Here is a 14431-nt window from a genome sequence, read left to right as displayed (position 1 = left end):
TTGTCTCAGTAAGATCAATAATGTATGACACCATAATTGAGAGACGGTTAACTGAGAACATGCTCACAAATGGGATTTTCTTTCGGGATCCAGCAAGCCAAGTAGTGTTCTGGGAATTGATAAAGCAAATTCATAGACCACTCAAGAATCTCAAAGGACTTTTCTAACATTACTTACTAAAAATCATTCAAATTCATTGGAATTGGATTAAGTAAGGTACACCAGATGAAGATTTGATTTGAGGCCTGTTTCCAAATAAGTACATGTGTTTAATTCATTTATAACATGTCTAGTAAACTAGAGTTTAGGTTAAATAACTAATTTTTCATTGAAATCCATTTGTATGTTCTGCATCTTCCAAGATAACTTTGAATATTCTGTTACTTTCATTTAAAAAAACACAACACAACCTCCTGGTTATCAGTAAATGTTCACTTTTTGGTAGACTTCAGCATGTAAAATTCCCCCCTCATTTTCATATCTCACAGCTAATGCCTGTGATATGTGCCTATTTGTGCACACGCGCACGCATGTTCATATGCATGGTTATATAAAACTGTAGTCAAATACAGGAAATTCTAAGAAATTCTAAAAATGTAAACCACATAAAATTATAAACTACTTGTGAATTTGTTTCATATTACAGGAAAGAGGCATTCTGTTGCAATTCTATTTTAATATACTAAAGCGTAATTGCATAAAGAGACATTATAATCAATGAAATCTGAAACAATTCAGTATTGATAATGTACAGATGAAGAAAAAAATTACCATTCATAGATATTCTGTGCAGATTAAGCTATAGAGTGGAGGTAATTGATGACCTGGATAAGTGACTAGTGATGTGCTGAGAGATTAGTTAAATTACTTGGTTATTTTTTGTGATCTGTGATGATAGCTTACTTTGCCTAACCTTCAAAGGTGGCAAAATCCTTTTCTTTTCCTTCTCTGCCTCCTTGACTCTTCCTGTGCCACCACTGAAAACAGTTATAGTCATTTACTCATTTTTTTTTTATCTACACATTGAAATCTTCCTAAAAGTTATATGTGCTTTTACATTTACATTCTATTTGAAAATATATATAATCTCAAATACAGCAAAATATAGGTACACAGTGCATTAGCATTATAGCATGTGCTATATATGATGTTTAACATTTTTTTCCACAATGATTAGATATATCTGTTCTGAAGTGTCTTCTGTGCACTACAGCATAGCTCACTTGGTTGAATACCTGTAGTTTTTCTTATAACTTGTGAACTCTAAGCAACCTGATCTAGCTGTAGGTGTCCCTGTTCATTGCAGAGGAGCTGGACTAGATGACCTTTAAAGGTCCCTTCCAACTCAAATGATTCTGTGATAACTCTCTCTTCCGTGTGCAGAAAAGTACACACTGTTATAAGATGTTGCCACTCTTTTATGGATATTTGAAAATTATAGAATTATTTTCAAAAATTCTAGAACAAATCAGTGTAATTTAAGCCTGTGGTACTGTGATCAGTAATCAGGAAAAGGGACCTTGTTAGCTTTTGAATGAACAACTGGGAAATTTCACTGTATTTTAATTTGTGTTGTTCTAATGCTGTCACATGGATTAGTAATTAACCTAAATAATTATTTTTATATTGTATTTTTTTTAGTAGTAGATAAGTTTAATGATGAAATATGCAGTAAGTATTCTACTTATAATGTTATATCTCATAAAAAAAAATAATGGTTTTTAGGGACAGATGGAATTCACTGATACGGGCTGCTTTCTTTTCAGCTTTTTAAGATGATATTTTATCTTGGCCCTGACTGTGAAATTCACCTCAATCACTTTGAATTCCATACTTTTATAGGATCATGGTGGATGAGAATTCTGTGCCATTTTTTTAACGCAAAAGAATATCCCAAATACACAACTGCTTGCTGCAAACCTTCATGTATTACTGCAATAGCATTCATACTGGGAAAGATCTTAAATTATGTTTGATTCAAAATATGTACAGAATAACTGGTTATAAAACTCTTTAGTACAACATTAAAATATTTACCTTTCATGTTTTTGTATTTACTTTAAAATCTTAGACATACCTGGCATATTTTTATTTTCTCTTCCAGACGAAAGGTTGAAATCATGCATACTCACAGTCTTTTCACTCTTCTTGGAGAAAGGTTGATGCTACATACAAATACAGTGACCGTTACAACATACAATACTCTTTATGAGGTACAAATTATTTTATGTACAGATTTTAATCTCTATTATAAAATCTATGGCTTAATTATTTTTTTATGTACCAATTTATACATTCTGTGCTTCAAAATATTGTGATTTGCAAATCTTCTGGGGAAATTTCAGATAGAAATTTTAAGAAAAATCACTTTGGCTTAGAATTTTGACTTGCTCAGCTGAACATGAGCCAGCAGTGTGCTCAGGTGGCCAAGAAGGCCAATGACATCCTGGCTTGTATCAGAAATAGTGTTGCCAGCAGGAGCAGGGAAGTGATTGTTCCTCTGTACTGGGCACTGGTGAGGCTGCTCCTTGAGTACTGTATTCAGTTTTGGGCCCCACACTATGAGAAAGACATTGAGGCCATGGAGTGTGTCCAGAGAAGGGTAACAAAACTAGTGAGAGGTCTGGAACACAAGTCTTATGGGGAGTGGCTGAGGAAACTGGTATTATTTAATCTGGAAAAGACGAGGCTCAGAGGAGACCTTATCACTCTATGCAACTATCTGAAGGGTGATTGTGGTGAGGTGGGGATTGGCATCTTCTCCCATCTAACTAGCAATAGGATGACAAGGAGTGGCCTCAAGTTGCACCAGGGGAGATTCAGGTTGGATGTTAGGAAATAATTCTTCTCTGAGAGAGCGGTCAGGCACTGGAATGAGCTGCCCAGGGAGGTGGTGGAGTCACCGTCCGTGGAGGCGTTCAAGGAACGTTTAGATGTTGTGCTGACGGGCATGGTTTATTGGGAAAATATTGATGGTAGGTGAACAGTTGGACTGGATGATCTTGGAGGTCTTTTCCAACCAGGGTAATTCTGTGATTCTATGCTTAGGATATTTTTTTTAGCAATGTCATATTTTTTACATATTATTTGTAAAACTTTACATTTATAGCATTACAAAGGGCAATATAAAAGATCCTAATACTTAAGATATATAAAAGATCCTAATACTTAAGATATTGATCGCTTTCAAAAAAAAAGTGACCAGAGGCCTGAAGTTGCCCTTCTGTGCTAAAACTTTTTAACATTTTTTTCCTTTTGAAAAGTGCTGTTCTTCTTTTTCAACTAGTAATGCTAGTAGTAAAATGATAGCTGAACAAAGTCCCTTTGAAGTGATACTATCTAAGAAGAGTAAATGTGATTTATAAGCATTTAAATGTCCACCAGTCTCTCCTCGAAACATCAGTTTTGATGGTGAACAATTTAGCTTACATCTTTTTTTCCAGAACCATTTCTATATGCCTTCACATCCATACTGTTGAATCTTCAATTCTTTTTCTTAAAATGATAAGTTAGAAATTGGAAAGATTCTATTTTGAGGATTTTTTCACTAGGGAAAAAAAAATATTTTTTTCTTTCAGACACAGATAGATGTAGTGGATACTGAGGATTGGTTCCTGAAAATACTACAGGAGTATTTGACGAGTGCTTGTATTTAGGATTCTGAATCTGTGTCATGTAGAAAAATTTCTCCTATGTTTGTAAATACCTGAACATGGTCTGTTTACCAATGACATACTCAGACGTCCATTTCTTTTTTGTTGTATGCATCTGGTGACTTCACTGGCTTACTAAGCATACCCTGTGTAGCTTGACCACTTGAGTCTCTCTGGATGTCCCTCCGCTCAGATTTCTTGGGTCTTCTTTGATCGCTCTGCTCTGAAAATATATAATCAGGGAATGCAGCATCTGTAAGCATTTCCATTCCAAAAAAAAACAGCTAGATGAGAAGAAACAGGAGTTAAGTGATATATTTTAAAGCATGTATCCTCTAATCAGCAGGCTTTTGGGATACTCTAGGGTAGGGACCTGCACCTATGCAACAAGAATGCAGGATTCACAAATAGAGAGAGCAAGTGAATCTCAGGGCAGCAGTATCCTAGACTGAGGGCAGTAAATAGATTCAAGGTTCTAAAAAAGATACATCAGCTCTAATTTGTATCTGAAGAGAAGATACACCTTTAAGGAATGCATTTCATTTGGCTTGATGTATTATTTGTCCTTATATGTGTTTCTAGATGTCTGTATTTATTTTAAGAGATGCATGTCTCTGGGTAAGCAAAAAGTAGTAATTACTAACTTTTCTCCAAAAACGATGCTGTTCTCTCCTCAGCCCATGTACAGATATCCCCCAGTTGTACTACAGCCCACATAGTCCCCTTACAGTCAGATATTCCTTAAGTCTCTTTCTCTGACAACAGTTAAACCCCATCTTTACTCAGTTCCTCCAACATCCGTGATGATGGCCTTCTACCTTCCCCCAGTTTCTAGAATTTCCTTCAGCCCTTAGGAAACCAATTTAAAAGGCATTCATCTCCATCTTCTCTCCTACTATGTTTCATCTATCATCTGCAGAAGTAGTAGCAGCCCTCTTTTTTATATTGTTATGTGTGTGATTTTATTTCTGCAGCTGATTTTCAAGATACAATCTTTGGACTCCATAAAATCCTAACATATAGAGCAAGGATAATCCTATCAAATCATGGTCCAGCAATCCTATGTCACAATTAGACAACTAGTTTTGTAAAAAGTATTTTAACAGATGACACTGTAAATTTCATAGTGAAAAGATCTAAATGTGTTCTTACCAAACTCACTGAACCTGTGTGAAGGAAATGAGCCCCAAATTGTATATCCTCCAAATTCCCAGTTAGACTGCTAATACATGAATCATTGACTTACCTCCAAATTAATGTTAGGTGTCACACATTATGATCTATAAGTAAATGCTAATTTGTTGGATTTTCCAGCTGTGGTAAAAAAGAAAAACAAAACAAAATTAAAAAAAAACACACAGAAAAGTAATCTCTTCAAACCTACTCTCTGAACAGTCTTCACAAATGAAGTTGCTCAGCTGAGAACATTGAGTTGGAATAATTAAATTGCTGTACCTCACAGTCACTTGGAAAAGCAACTTTCTGCTCCAAGTTCAAGGGATTAAGAGAAGGAACTTTATAAAAGCAGTACCTAAACGCCTTCAGTTCATGTACACGAGTATTTGTCTTGAATCTTACGATTTTTGATCAGAATGTTTAACCTTATTGACTCTCAATATCAATTTTCTGTCATACTTCGATATCACCTACTTCAATAAATTTCTAATAATGCTGTGTCCCCATCCATACACACTTGTTTTCAATCTGCATGGAGCAGATTAAAGTTCTTTGAGAACGGGGAAGATACATGGGTGACTAATAGTAACTCAAATACACTTCAAACCTTAAGTGTAAGTTTTCAGTTATGTTAGCTTATAGTTAGGACAGAGCCAGAGGACCACAGCAGTACAAAAGATATACCTATGGATTCATTCAGTTATTTTAAATATTCTCTCACAAACAAGCATTTGCATTCTATTTTAAACAGCAGTATGTAAAGATCCACTCAAAGATACCGTGTTTACAAATGATGTTAGTTTGATTATTGATTGGCATACTTTAAAATAAATATGAATTACTAATGAAATGATTTTATTATATGATTTGTTTATATAGTTGCATAAGTACATTTCTTGAAAATGCAACATTAATACCACCCAAATTTCAGCTTACTCTTCAAAGCAAATTGCATACATAGAACCAGGGACAGGTAGCCTGGTGCAAAGTGTATGTGGTTTTGCCTCAGTACAGACTAGTTAATTTGTCAGGGACAGGATCTGTCTTGGTCATTATGTCAAGTAACATGATTATTCCTATGTAATGCAGTATAAGACTACTCCTCTCTCCTAGCTGAGGAAAACAGAATCCCCTTTCAAGAGATATTGGTTTGGTTATAGAAGGAATATAAGAAAATATCGTTGGATATATGGTACTCATGAAAGAATTTTTGATCTGTGAATATGAAGATTATGAATGAAGGCTGTTTTTAGAAAACACAGTTTTCTTAAAAATTTACAAATTATTAAAATCTTTTTATTTTTAAACTATATTCCCTTAAATTTACAGAATAGGAAAATTAGATTGGAAGGAACTTTTGGAGGTTGCCTAGGTCAACCTCCTGCTGAAGGCACAACTAACTTTAAAGTTTTATCATGTTGCTCAGCGTTCTCCCCAGGCAAGTTTTGACTCTTGTCTCTTGTTCTTTATTTCTGAAATGTTCATTCTATTTCTGAGGATTCCTAATTTTGACGTTTCTGAGGATTCCTAATTTTGCAGCATCAAAATCAGAACTGCAGTTCTCTGAAGGGTGATGAGTATTTTCAAACTTTTTCAGAATCTTAGCGCATATTTACAGAATTCATACTGAATGAACATAGCAAAAATGCTTAGATAATCTACTTACTGCTAGAAATTCATTTTATTGTTATCAATTATTGCTATTGCAGAAACAATATCTGTTTCAATTTCGGTTCTTGGAAAAAAATCTTTGTTTTGAGGGGGATAATGGGTGGCTTGATTGTTTGTTGGTTTGGGTCTATTTTACATTCAATATAGACCCGGAGTATCTCAACTAAATGAAAGTAAACTTTTAAATGAAATACTATTGTATTTTTAACACGTCCCACATTAATGGATCTTAAACTTGAATAAGTTATTAATTTAACCAGCCTTCTAGTTAAATAGCACTAAGTCAGTTTCTGCAGATGAAATTTATAGAGAAGCTATTTTTGGTTCACAACAAAATTTAATCAATCAACTTCACTTTTAATGCTGGTTCTGAAAACTTCCATAATCTTTGTTTAGTATGAAACATTTTACTAGTGATTTTCTTAAATATAGCTGATGTATTTATTCAACACCTGTGTTGCAGTTTGTATATTAAAGACACTGTAGACTTTTGATATATCTTTGAACTGTGACAAATACAGTGATTTTGATTACTGTAACGTACCCATAGTCCAAACATCAGTAAATGCAATCTGACAATAGGTATTCTGTTAATAGGAATTACTTCATTAGGAATTTGCAAGTGTTTCAAGCAAAAAAAACCTACCTTTTTTATCTCTAGTGGCCAGATGCTAAATGCTTCTATATGAGAAGCTAGAAATTTTGAAGAGATTAAGGCAAATAAGAGTGGACATTGGAATAGGATCTTAGACAATTCTCTTCCCATTGCTAATATGCTTTGTCCTTCTATGAGAAATGCCATTTCAAGTCAAACATGAAGCACAGCACATAGATTTCATTTTTCATAGTGCATCTCTTTAAAACACAATGAATATTTATTGAGCTATCTAAAACATTAGCGAACCAGAGTGCATCCATGAAAGCACTGTTCTTTACATAGAGGAATTGCTTGATTCTATTCTTGAAGAATAAAAATATTTTACCAAAATATTTTATATGAAGTTACAATGCAGCTGTGATAAATGGTGACCTTAAAAAATAAAATATATGCTGTAGCATTTAATTAAAAATTATAAAAGGAACTTCTGTGTTTTAGATTTTGACGGAACAAGTATGCACTCAAGTTGTTCATAAACCTCATCCAGAACCAGATTCTACAGTGAAAATACAGAATCCAAGTAAGAACTATATATTATTTTTTTTACAATAAATACATTACCTAGATATTTTATTTTCTTTGAGAGAATGTGGCTCAGGAAGCACAAATAATTAATTACCATCTCTCAGTTGTGTTTGGGTTTCAGTTACTGTTTACATTTGTTGCTGATAGTTTTGCTGATTTGTTGCTGTAATTTTAATTAACTTTAAATTGTTTTACTTTATTTTACTTTTAAGCCAAATGTTTTTAAAATGTGTTATTGTAACTAATTTATTCTTTCAAAGTGATTCTTAAGGTGGTGGCAACACTGTTAAAAAACTCCACACCAAGTGCAGAGCTGATGGAAGTTCGACGTTTATTCTTGTCTGATATGATAAAACTCTTTAGTAATAGCCGTGAAAACAGAAGGTATGTCACTACAAACAGTATTTTCTGATCCTTTGTTTGTGGGTAATAGCAATCTGTTGTCTTGTACGTCGAGTTTTATACTGTAATTTAAATGGAAACTATAAAAATAAATGTAATACTTCTGTTGTGACTTTCTCCTTATTGCACAAATAGTATTTGCTTATTCTGTTAAGAATATAATTTAAATTTTTATTGACCCTGAAGTGGTTTTTAGGTTTTCTCTTACTATTGGATTTGTTTTCAGAGTAGATGCACCATGTTACTTTTCTCCTTGTTTTAACCATCACAATGTTAAAATAAAGAAGCTTTCTTTGAATATATTTTGACCTAATTATTTCACTTTAGATGTTTACTTCAGTGTTCAGTGTGGCAGGACTGGATGTTTTCTCTGGGATACATTAATCCTAAGAATTCTGAGGAGCAGAAGATCACAGAGATGGTTTACAACATATTCCGTATTCTCTTGTATCATGCAATAAAATATGAATGGGGAGGCTGGAGAGTGTGGGTGGATACTCTATCTATAGCTCATTCCAAGGTAAGAAACTACTGGATGTTTTTCTATTCTGGTAACTCCCTCAAAGGGACTAGTAATGTATTAAGATAAGATTTGAAGTGATTTGGTGCCATCTGGTGGCTATCTCCATACATGTCAAGGTGGCATTTGTTAAGATTCTTGTTATTTTTTGTCCAATTTGATACAGCAAAGTTCATCCACACAACCTCATCTTTTCTTTCTTAAGGTCACATATGAGGCTCACAAGGAGTACCTAGCAAAAATGTATGAAGAGTATCAAAGGCAAGAGGAAGAAAACATAAAAAAGGGGAAGAAGGGTAATGTAAGCACTATCTCAGGTCTTTCATCTCAGACAACAGGAGCAAAAGGTGGAATGGAAATCCGAGAGATAGAAGACCTTTCACAAAGCCAAAGTCCAGAAAGTGAAACAGATTACCCTGTCAGTACTGATACGAGGGACTTGCTCATGGCTACAAAGGTATCTGATGATGTACTTGGAAGTGCTGAGAGACCAGGAGGAGGAGTGCATGTAGAAGTTCATGACCTTTTAGTTGATATAAAAGCTGAAAAGGTAGAAGCTACTGAAGTAAAACTTGATGATATGGATTTATCACCAGAGACACTAGTAACTGGAGAAAATGGTGCACTTGTAGAAGTTGAATCTCTTCTAGATAATGTATATAGTGCTGCTGTTGAGAAGCTCCAAAACAATGTTCATGGAAGTGTAGGTATTATTAAGAAGAATGAGGAAAAAGATAATGGTCCATTAATAACTCTGGCTGATGAGAAAGATGAACCTTCTACTAACAGTACCTCATTTCTCTTTGATAAAATACCTAGTCAAGAGGAGAAACTTCTACCTGAGCTTTCAAGTAATCATATTTCTATTCCTAATGTGCAAGACACACAAATGCATCTTGGTGTAAATGATGATTTGGGACTGCTTGCACATATGACGGGTAGTGTAGATATAACATGTGCTTCAAGTATAATAGAGGACAAGGAGTTCAAGATTCACACAACTTCAGATGGAATGAGTAGTATTTCTGAGAGGGAGTTGGCTTCATCATCTAAAGGATTAGAATATGCTGAAATGACTGCCACAACTCTTGAGACAGAGTCTTCTGGTAGCAAAACTGTACCTAATGTTGATGCAGGAAGTATAATATCAGATACAGAAAGATCTGATGATGGTAAAGAAGCAGGAAAGGAGATACGGAAGATCCAGACCACTACCACAACCCAGGTAACTTTCAAGTGCTGTAGCTATATACATGTCTCATATAATCACTCTTCTTTACTTCTGAATACATGAACAGTTTGAGGTCTGAGAGATTTTTGAAGTATATTTCCTCCATAATATGGTGTTCATCCTGCAAGCCAACTTGCTTTGAAAATTTCTTACCTCTTACATCTGTGTAAAAAAAATCTGTGTTGCTGTTGTGCATGCTTCAATTAAAAAAAAAAAAAAAAATTTACTAAGATAATCTCTCATCCATTTCCCTTATTTCATGTGAACGGGTTAACTGTTGCTCATAGAATTCTGTTTTAGGCCTCTTATTAGCATGTCTTACAAGATTAGAAATTTTTGTATTCTGTTATGAGATACACATAGAAGTGTTTTTCTCCTCTTGGCTGAACGTTTCTCCGTGTAGTTTGTCTTATAGCACCTCAGTACACCTTCTCCTTCCCATACAGGAATGTTGCCATAAATAATCACTATATTAGATCCAAGCAAAGAAAAGAATTAATTTAGGGAAAATGGAAGAAAAAACTGTGATTTGAGTTCTAGACCAGAGATCATCGGTGAAAGAAGAGAGATCTACTTTCTTCTTAGGGATTATTTCTGTTTCTGCAGAACAAAATTAATTTACTTATTAGAATTGTTGATAGACTCTAGCAAGTAATCAAAGATTGCTTTTGAGAATGTTATTGAGTGAAAAACTTGACTATCTTAACAAATTAACTATCTTACTATAATGTCCATAATGTACAGCACTATTTTTCTTCTAGGATTTGAGAGTCAAGCAGGCCTCCTGAAACTGTGGAAGAGCCATTACATACAAAAACCACTTTGCTTGGTGCTGTATAGTATGTACCATATAATCACAAAGAGTTTCAGAGTTGCACTGAAACTAATTGTTGGTTACTTTGACTAGTGGATTCTAAAATCACTCTTCTCTCACTCTTCTATGGAAATAACTTTTCTTCTGAACAGGAGAGCATTCCCTAGACAGCTATTGTAAGAAAAGTGTAGACTTATCTTGTAAGTATTTTTCAAAACTGTGAAACTCACCATCAGGGGCAGCATATCAAGCATTGTGTAGATGTTTCTATGTTTGGAAGTATTCTGTGTAATAAAGAACAAGTCCAGAAAACTCTTGATAGGAAGATTGTTAGGAACTTATTTATGGTCTTAAAATGAAGACTGTTAATAACATTCAAACTGACAAATGGGAGAGAATGGACAAGAACAAGAAAAAGGAGCAGATAGTTTGTATTTTGAAATGGTATCTGTTAGGATTAAAATTATATGTAAATCTTAATGAACTTTTATCAAAACATTATAGGATAGGAAAACAGAAATGTTTTCAAAATGTTTCACCCTTAGATTGAGAGAAAATTCCTAATGGATCATTTGAATCTGCAAAGTGTGTAGAAACTGAGTACTCTTTCAAAGCACAACTCTTGAAGTTATTTACCTACCTTGATTCTCTATGTTATTAAATTGCATTTATTTCCCACTAAAATCCTTGATAAACCATAATGAGTTTGTTTAAGCAAATAGTAAATAGTTTAAATAGTTTTCTCAAAAGAAGTTATCAACAGTGTAATCACCAAAATTATCATCTTCTAATCACTTCTTTACTGTTTTGAAATACCCATTGAAATGTAAGGTGTCTACAGTTTAGAAGTTTCTGTTTAAATGAAGTTAACAGTTGTTTGTTTTTTTTTATTAGAAATACGTATTACATTTTGGAAACGGTTTGGAACTAGTTGTCTTCAAGGATCTGTTCCAACTCAAAGTATTCTATAATTCTAACCAAGGATTATCATTTTCATGAGTAAAGAGCAGTGATAAAATTACAGTGAGGTTGGAGGTTGGAGTTTTGATTGCAGCATATATGAGCACTTTAGGTTTGATTTCGTTAGCTTTGAGACCTCTGAAAACACTGTTTGGTTTGTTTTTAAGACTGGCCACCCAAGTAGATAGTTGGTTTTCATGGTAGTTAGAGAACCACACGTCAAAGATATGATTGCAACTACAGCATTATTGGCTTGATAAAAAGCCAATCTTCTGTTCTGGTATAATTATGATTCCATTATTGCAATTGACATGAAAAATACATATAGTTGTATCCAAAAGGGAACAAGTGATATGAGAATGGCTATGCTAACTTAAATTTTTCTAAAAACATATCTACAATCAGTTCCCCATCTTATCAGCAAGTAGTACTCAAATGAAGTGAAGGGAGGCAACAAAATGTCCAAAGAACTAGAGATGGGATCTCCTGCATATTTCAAAGAAGATATGATGCTTTTGTCAATAGTAGGTCAAATATAACAGAAAATAATATGAACTTCCTTCTGTGATCTAAGATATGAAACAATAAAAATAGAATTGAAAGCATGCTGTAGAAAAATAATTCAAAGGGTCCAATTCTTAGTTAATTCTAAGAAAAAAATAAAATAATTATTTAAAGATAATTCTAGGGAAAAAAAATAGAAAATAGAAAATAGAAGCCACCTCAATGATGTTGATCCTAATAAGTCAACCTGAATGAAGGAAACTTGCCCTGCTCTCAGAAAGCTGGCAACAACAAAGAAATCGGACTAAAGATTTAAGAAGCTTTTCACCTCAACTCTAGTGCTAGTTCCATTTTTACATTGTTAGTGCAAATATTTTATAAAAGTCTTTTTGCTTTTAAGCATCCAAACTTTAAGTAGCATACGGAGATCAGGAAATGAGCGTGTGAGCAAAACATGTATATTTTCTATTTTGTTAGTCTACAGAGAATCTAACTTCATTTTAAAGAAATACCAAGGAGCAGACTTTATTTCTTCCTTTCAGAAATGTTACACACAACATAAATAATATCAACATTATGAATATTGGCCTCAAATTCAGTTAGATGTTGATTCTTTACTACTTTTTCCTTCACAGTGTTCTCCATCATAGTCTCTTTGTGTATCTTTTGCTTTTGTCATTAATCACCAAGAAGCAGCAGTCATGACTGTGTAGGTATTGAAATGTCATAAAATTCACATCTTCTATCTGTTGGGAGAATCTAAAGAATGTCCTGAGGATCCGAAAAACTGTTAAAATATTAGCAAACTGTAACAAAATTGTCAAAATTATGTTTTGGAGAGTAGATTTGATTCTCTAACGATCCTGCTAAAAATACCAGATGAATAAACTGGTTTTGGAAAATGATGAACTGTATGCATTCAAGTACACTGATATCTTGAACCCATCGCCGTGTAGTTTGTTCATGTTTTGAGTCAAATCTTCAAGGAAAATTGTGCTATCTGCGTGAAAGAACAGTTGTTTCATATGACAGCGTTTTGTATCTGCTGACCTTGTACATATTGTATTTGGTCTTGTCTGTGATATTTCAAGTAAAGGATGTGAATAAAAAATACCAGTGAATAGCTGAAAGGAAGGCAAGCCATAGCACTGCAGTGCTGATTGACTTGGAGTAGCTTTAGTGAGTGATAGTACTTATGCTGAATTATCGGTATTTGCTGTTGTTTTGGCTTGAGTTCAGCATTAGCCCATCCTTTCTCAGCCTGTGATCCATTCAAAAACACATTACAGAAACATAACATGACTTTTGAACTTCTTGTTAATATAGGCGGTACAAGGTCGATCTGTCACCCAGCAAGATCGGGATTTACGTGTTGACTTGGGATTTCGAGGAATGCCAATGACAGAAGAGCAGCGGAGACAGTTTAGTCCAGGTCCACGCACAACTATGTTTCGAATTCCAGAGTTTAAATGGTCTCCCATGCACCAGCGTCTCCTGACAGACTTGCTTTTTGCACTAGAAACAGATGTACATGTTTGGAGAAGGTGGGTGATTCGTTCTTATTTAAATCCTGTTTTATGTTTCTGTCAACAAGGAAAAATCAGATGTGTCGTAGAATGGATGTTACTATGATAGTGGGAAAGGATAGAGTTGGCTTAAGCAGAAGTGCCCTACTGTATCTTTTATCTACTCTTTTCACTCCTTCCCACCTTATCACATCTCTATATCATGGGTTCAATATCCATTTTCTTCAGAGACTGTGTAATTCATACATACCTGACTATACTGAGCTGCTGTCTCAGCTTGTGCTCAGAACTAGAGCTTCTCTACCTGCAAATCTTATAAATGAAAACTCTGTCCTATAAATTTTTCTAAGGGATCACCTTTTCTAGTTGATAGTTTTATTTTACATGCCAGCTTCTGGTTGTAGATAGTTTTTGTGGTTATATTACTTCTAATGGCAACAATATGATTTTCTAGCACACTTTGCACACTTTATCAGACACTTCTTGTTACCAGCGCCCTTAAGTTGCCCTTAAGTATGGTAGACACTGTATAATCTCATTTCCAGAACAGAATAATTCATTTACAGAAAACTTTATTTGTATCAAAGGACCTATTTATACTGCATTTGGTTTCTAGTTTGATTAAATGTTCTGTGGCAGTCATTAGGGAATAGGCAATTTAATTAATTAATTTATTTTTTTAATCAAATGTTTTCCTTCCTGCTTATGTGACACTTGGAGATGAACATTCTATTTTGCATACTTTCAGTTGAAGCTTTTAATTTTTGTTCTCTGGCTGACAAAAGGTTGTT

General features: G+C 34.1%; 1 protein-coding gene across 12 annotated transcripts in view; it reads left to right on the top strand.

Annotated features, from left to right (window-relative positions):
* The window catches only part of NBEA (neurobeachin), a 486663-nt gene that overhangs the window by 147054 nt on the left and 325178 nt on the right, over window positions 1-14431 (top strand). For all 12 annotated transcript variants that reach the window (XM_021377858.1, XM_021377912.1, XM_021377833.1 and 9 more), the window contains exons 18-23: window positions 2105-2213; window positions 7597-7678; window positions 7944-8067; window positions 8413-8605; window positions 8811-9830; window positions 13441-13658. In XM_021377858.1, coding sequence (XP_021233533.1) covers window positions 2105-2213; window positions 7597-7678; window positions 7944-8067; window positions 8413-8605; window positions 8811-9830; window positions 13441-13658 — 1746 coding nt within the window. The remainder of the gene's footprint in view (window positions 1-2104; window positions 2214-7596; window positions 7679-7943; window positions 8068-8412; window positions 8606-8810; window positions 9831-13440; window positions 13659-14431) is intronic.

Source organism: Numida meleagris, chromosome 1 (genome assembly GCF_002078875.1).
Source record: "Numida meleagris isolate 19003 breed g44 Domestic line chromosome 1, NumMel1.0, whole genome shotgun sequence".
Taxonomy (NCBI): domain Eukaryota; kingdom Metazoa; phylum Chordata; class Aves; order Galliformes; family Numididae; genus Numida; species Numida meleagris.
Note: the sequence above shows the minus strand (reverse complement) of the source record. Positions and strands in the feature narration are given on the sequence as shown.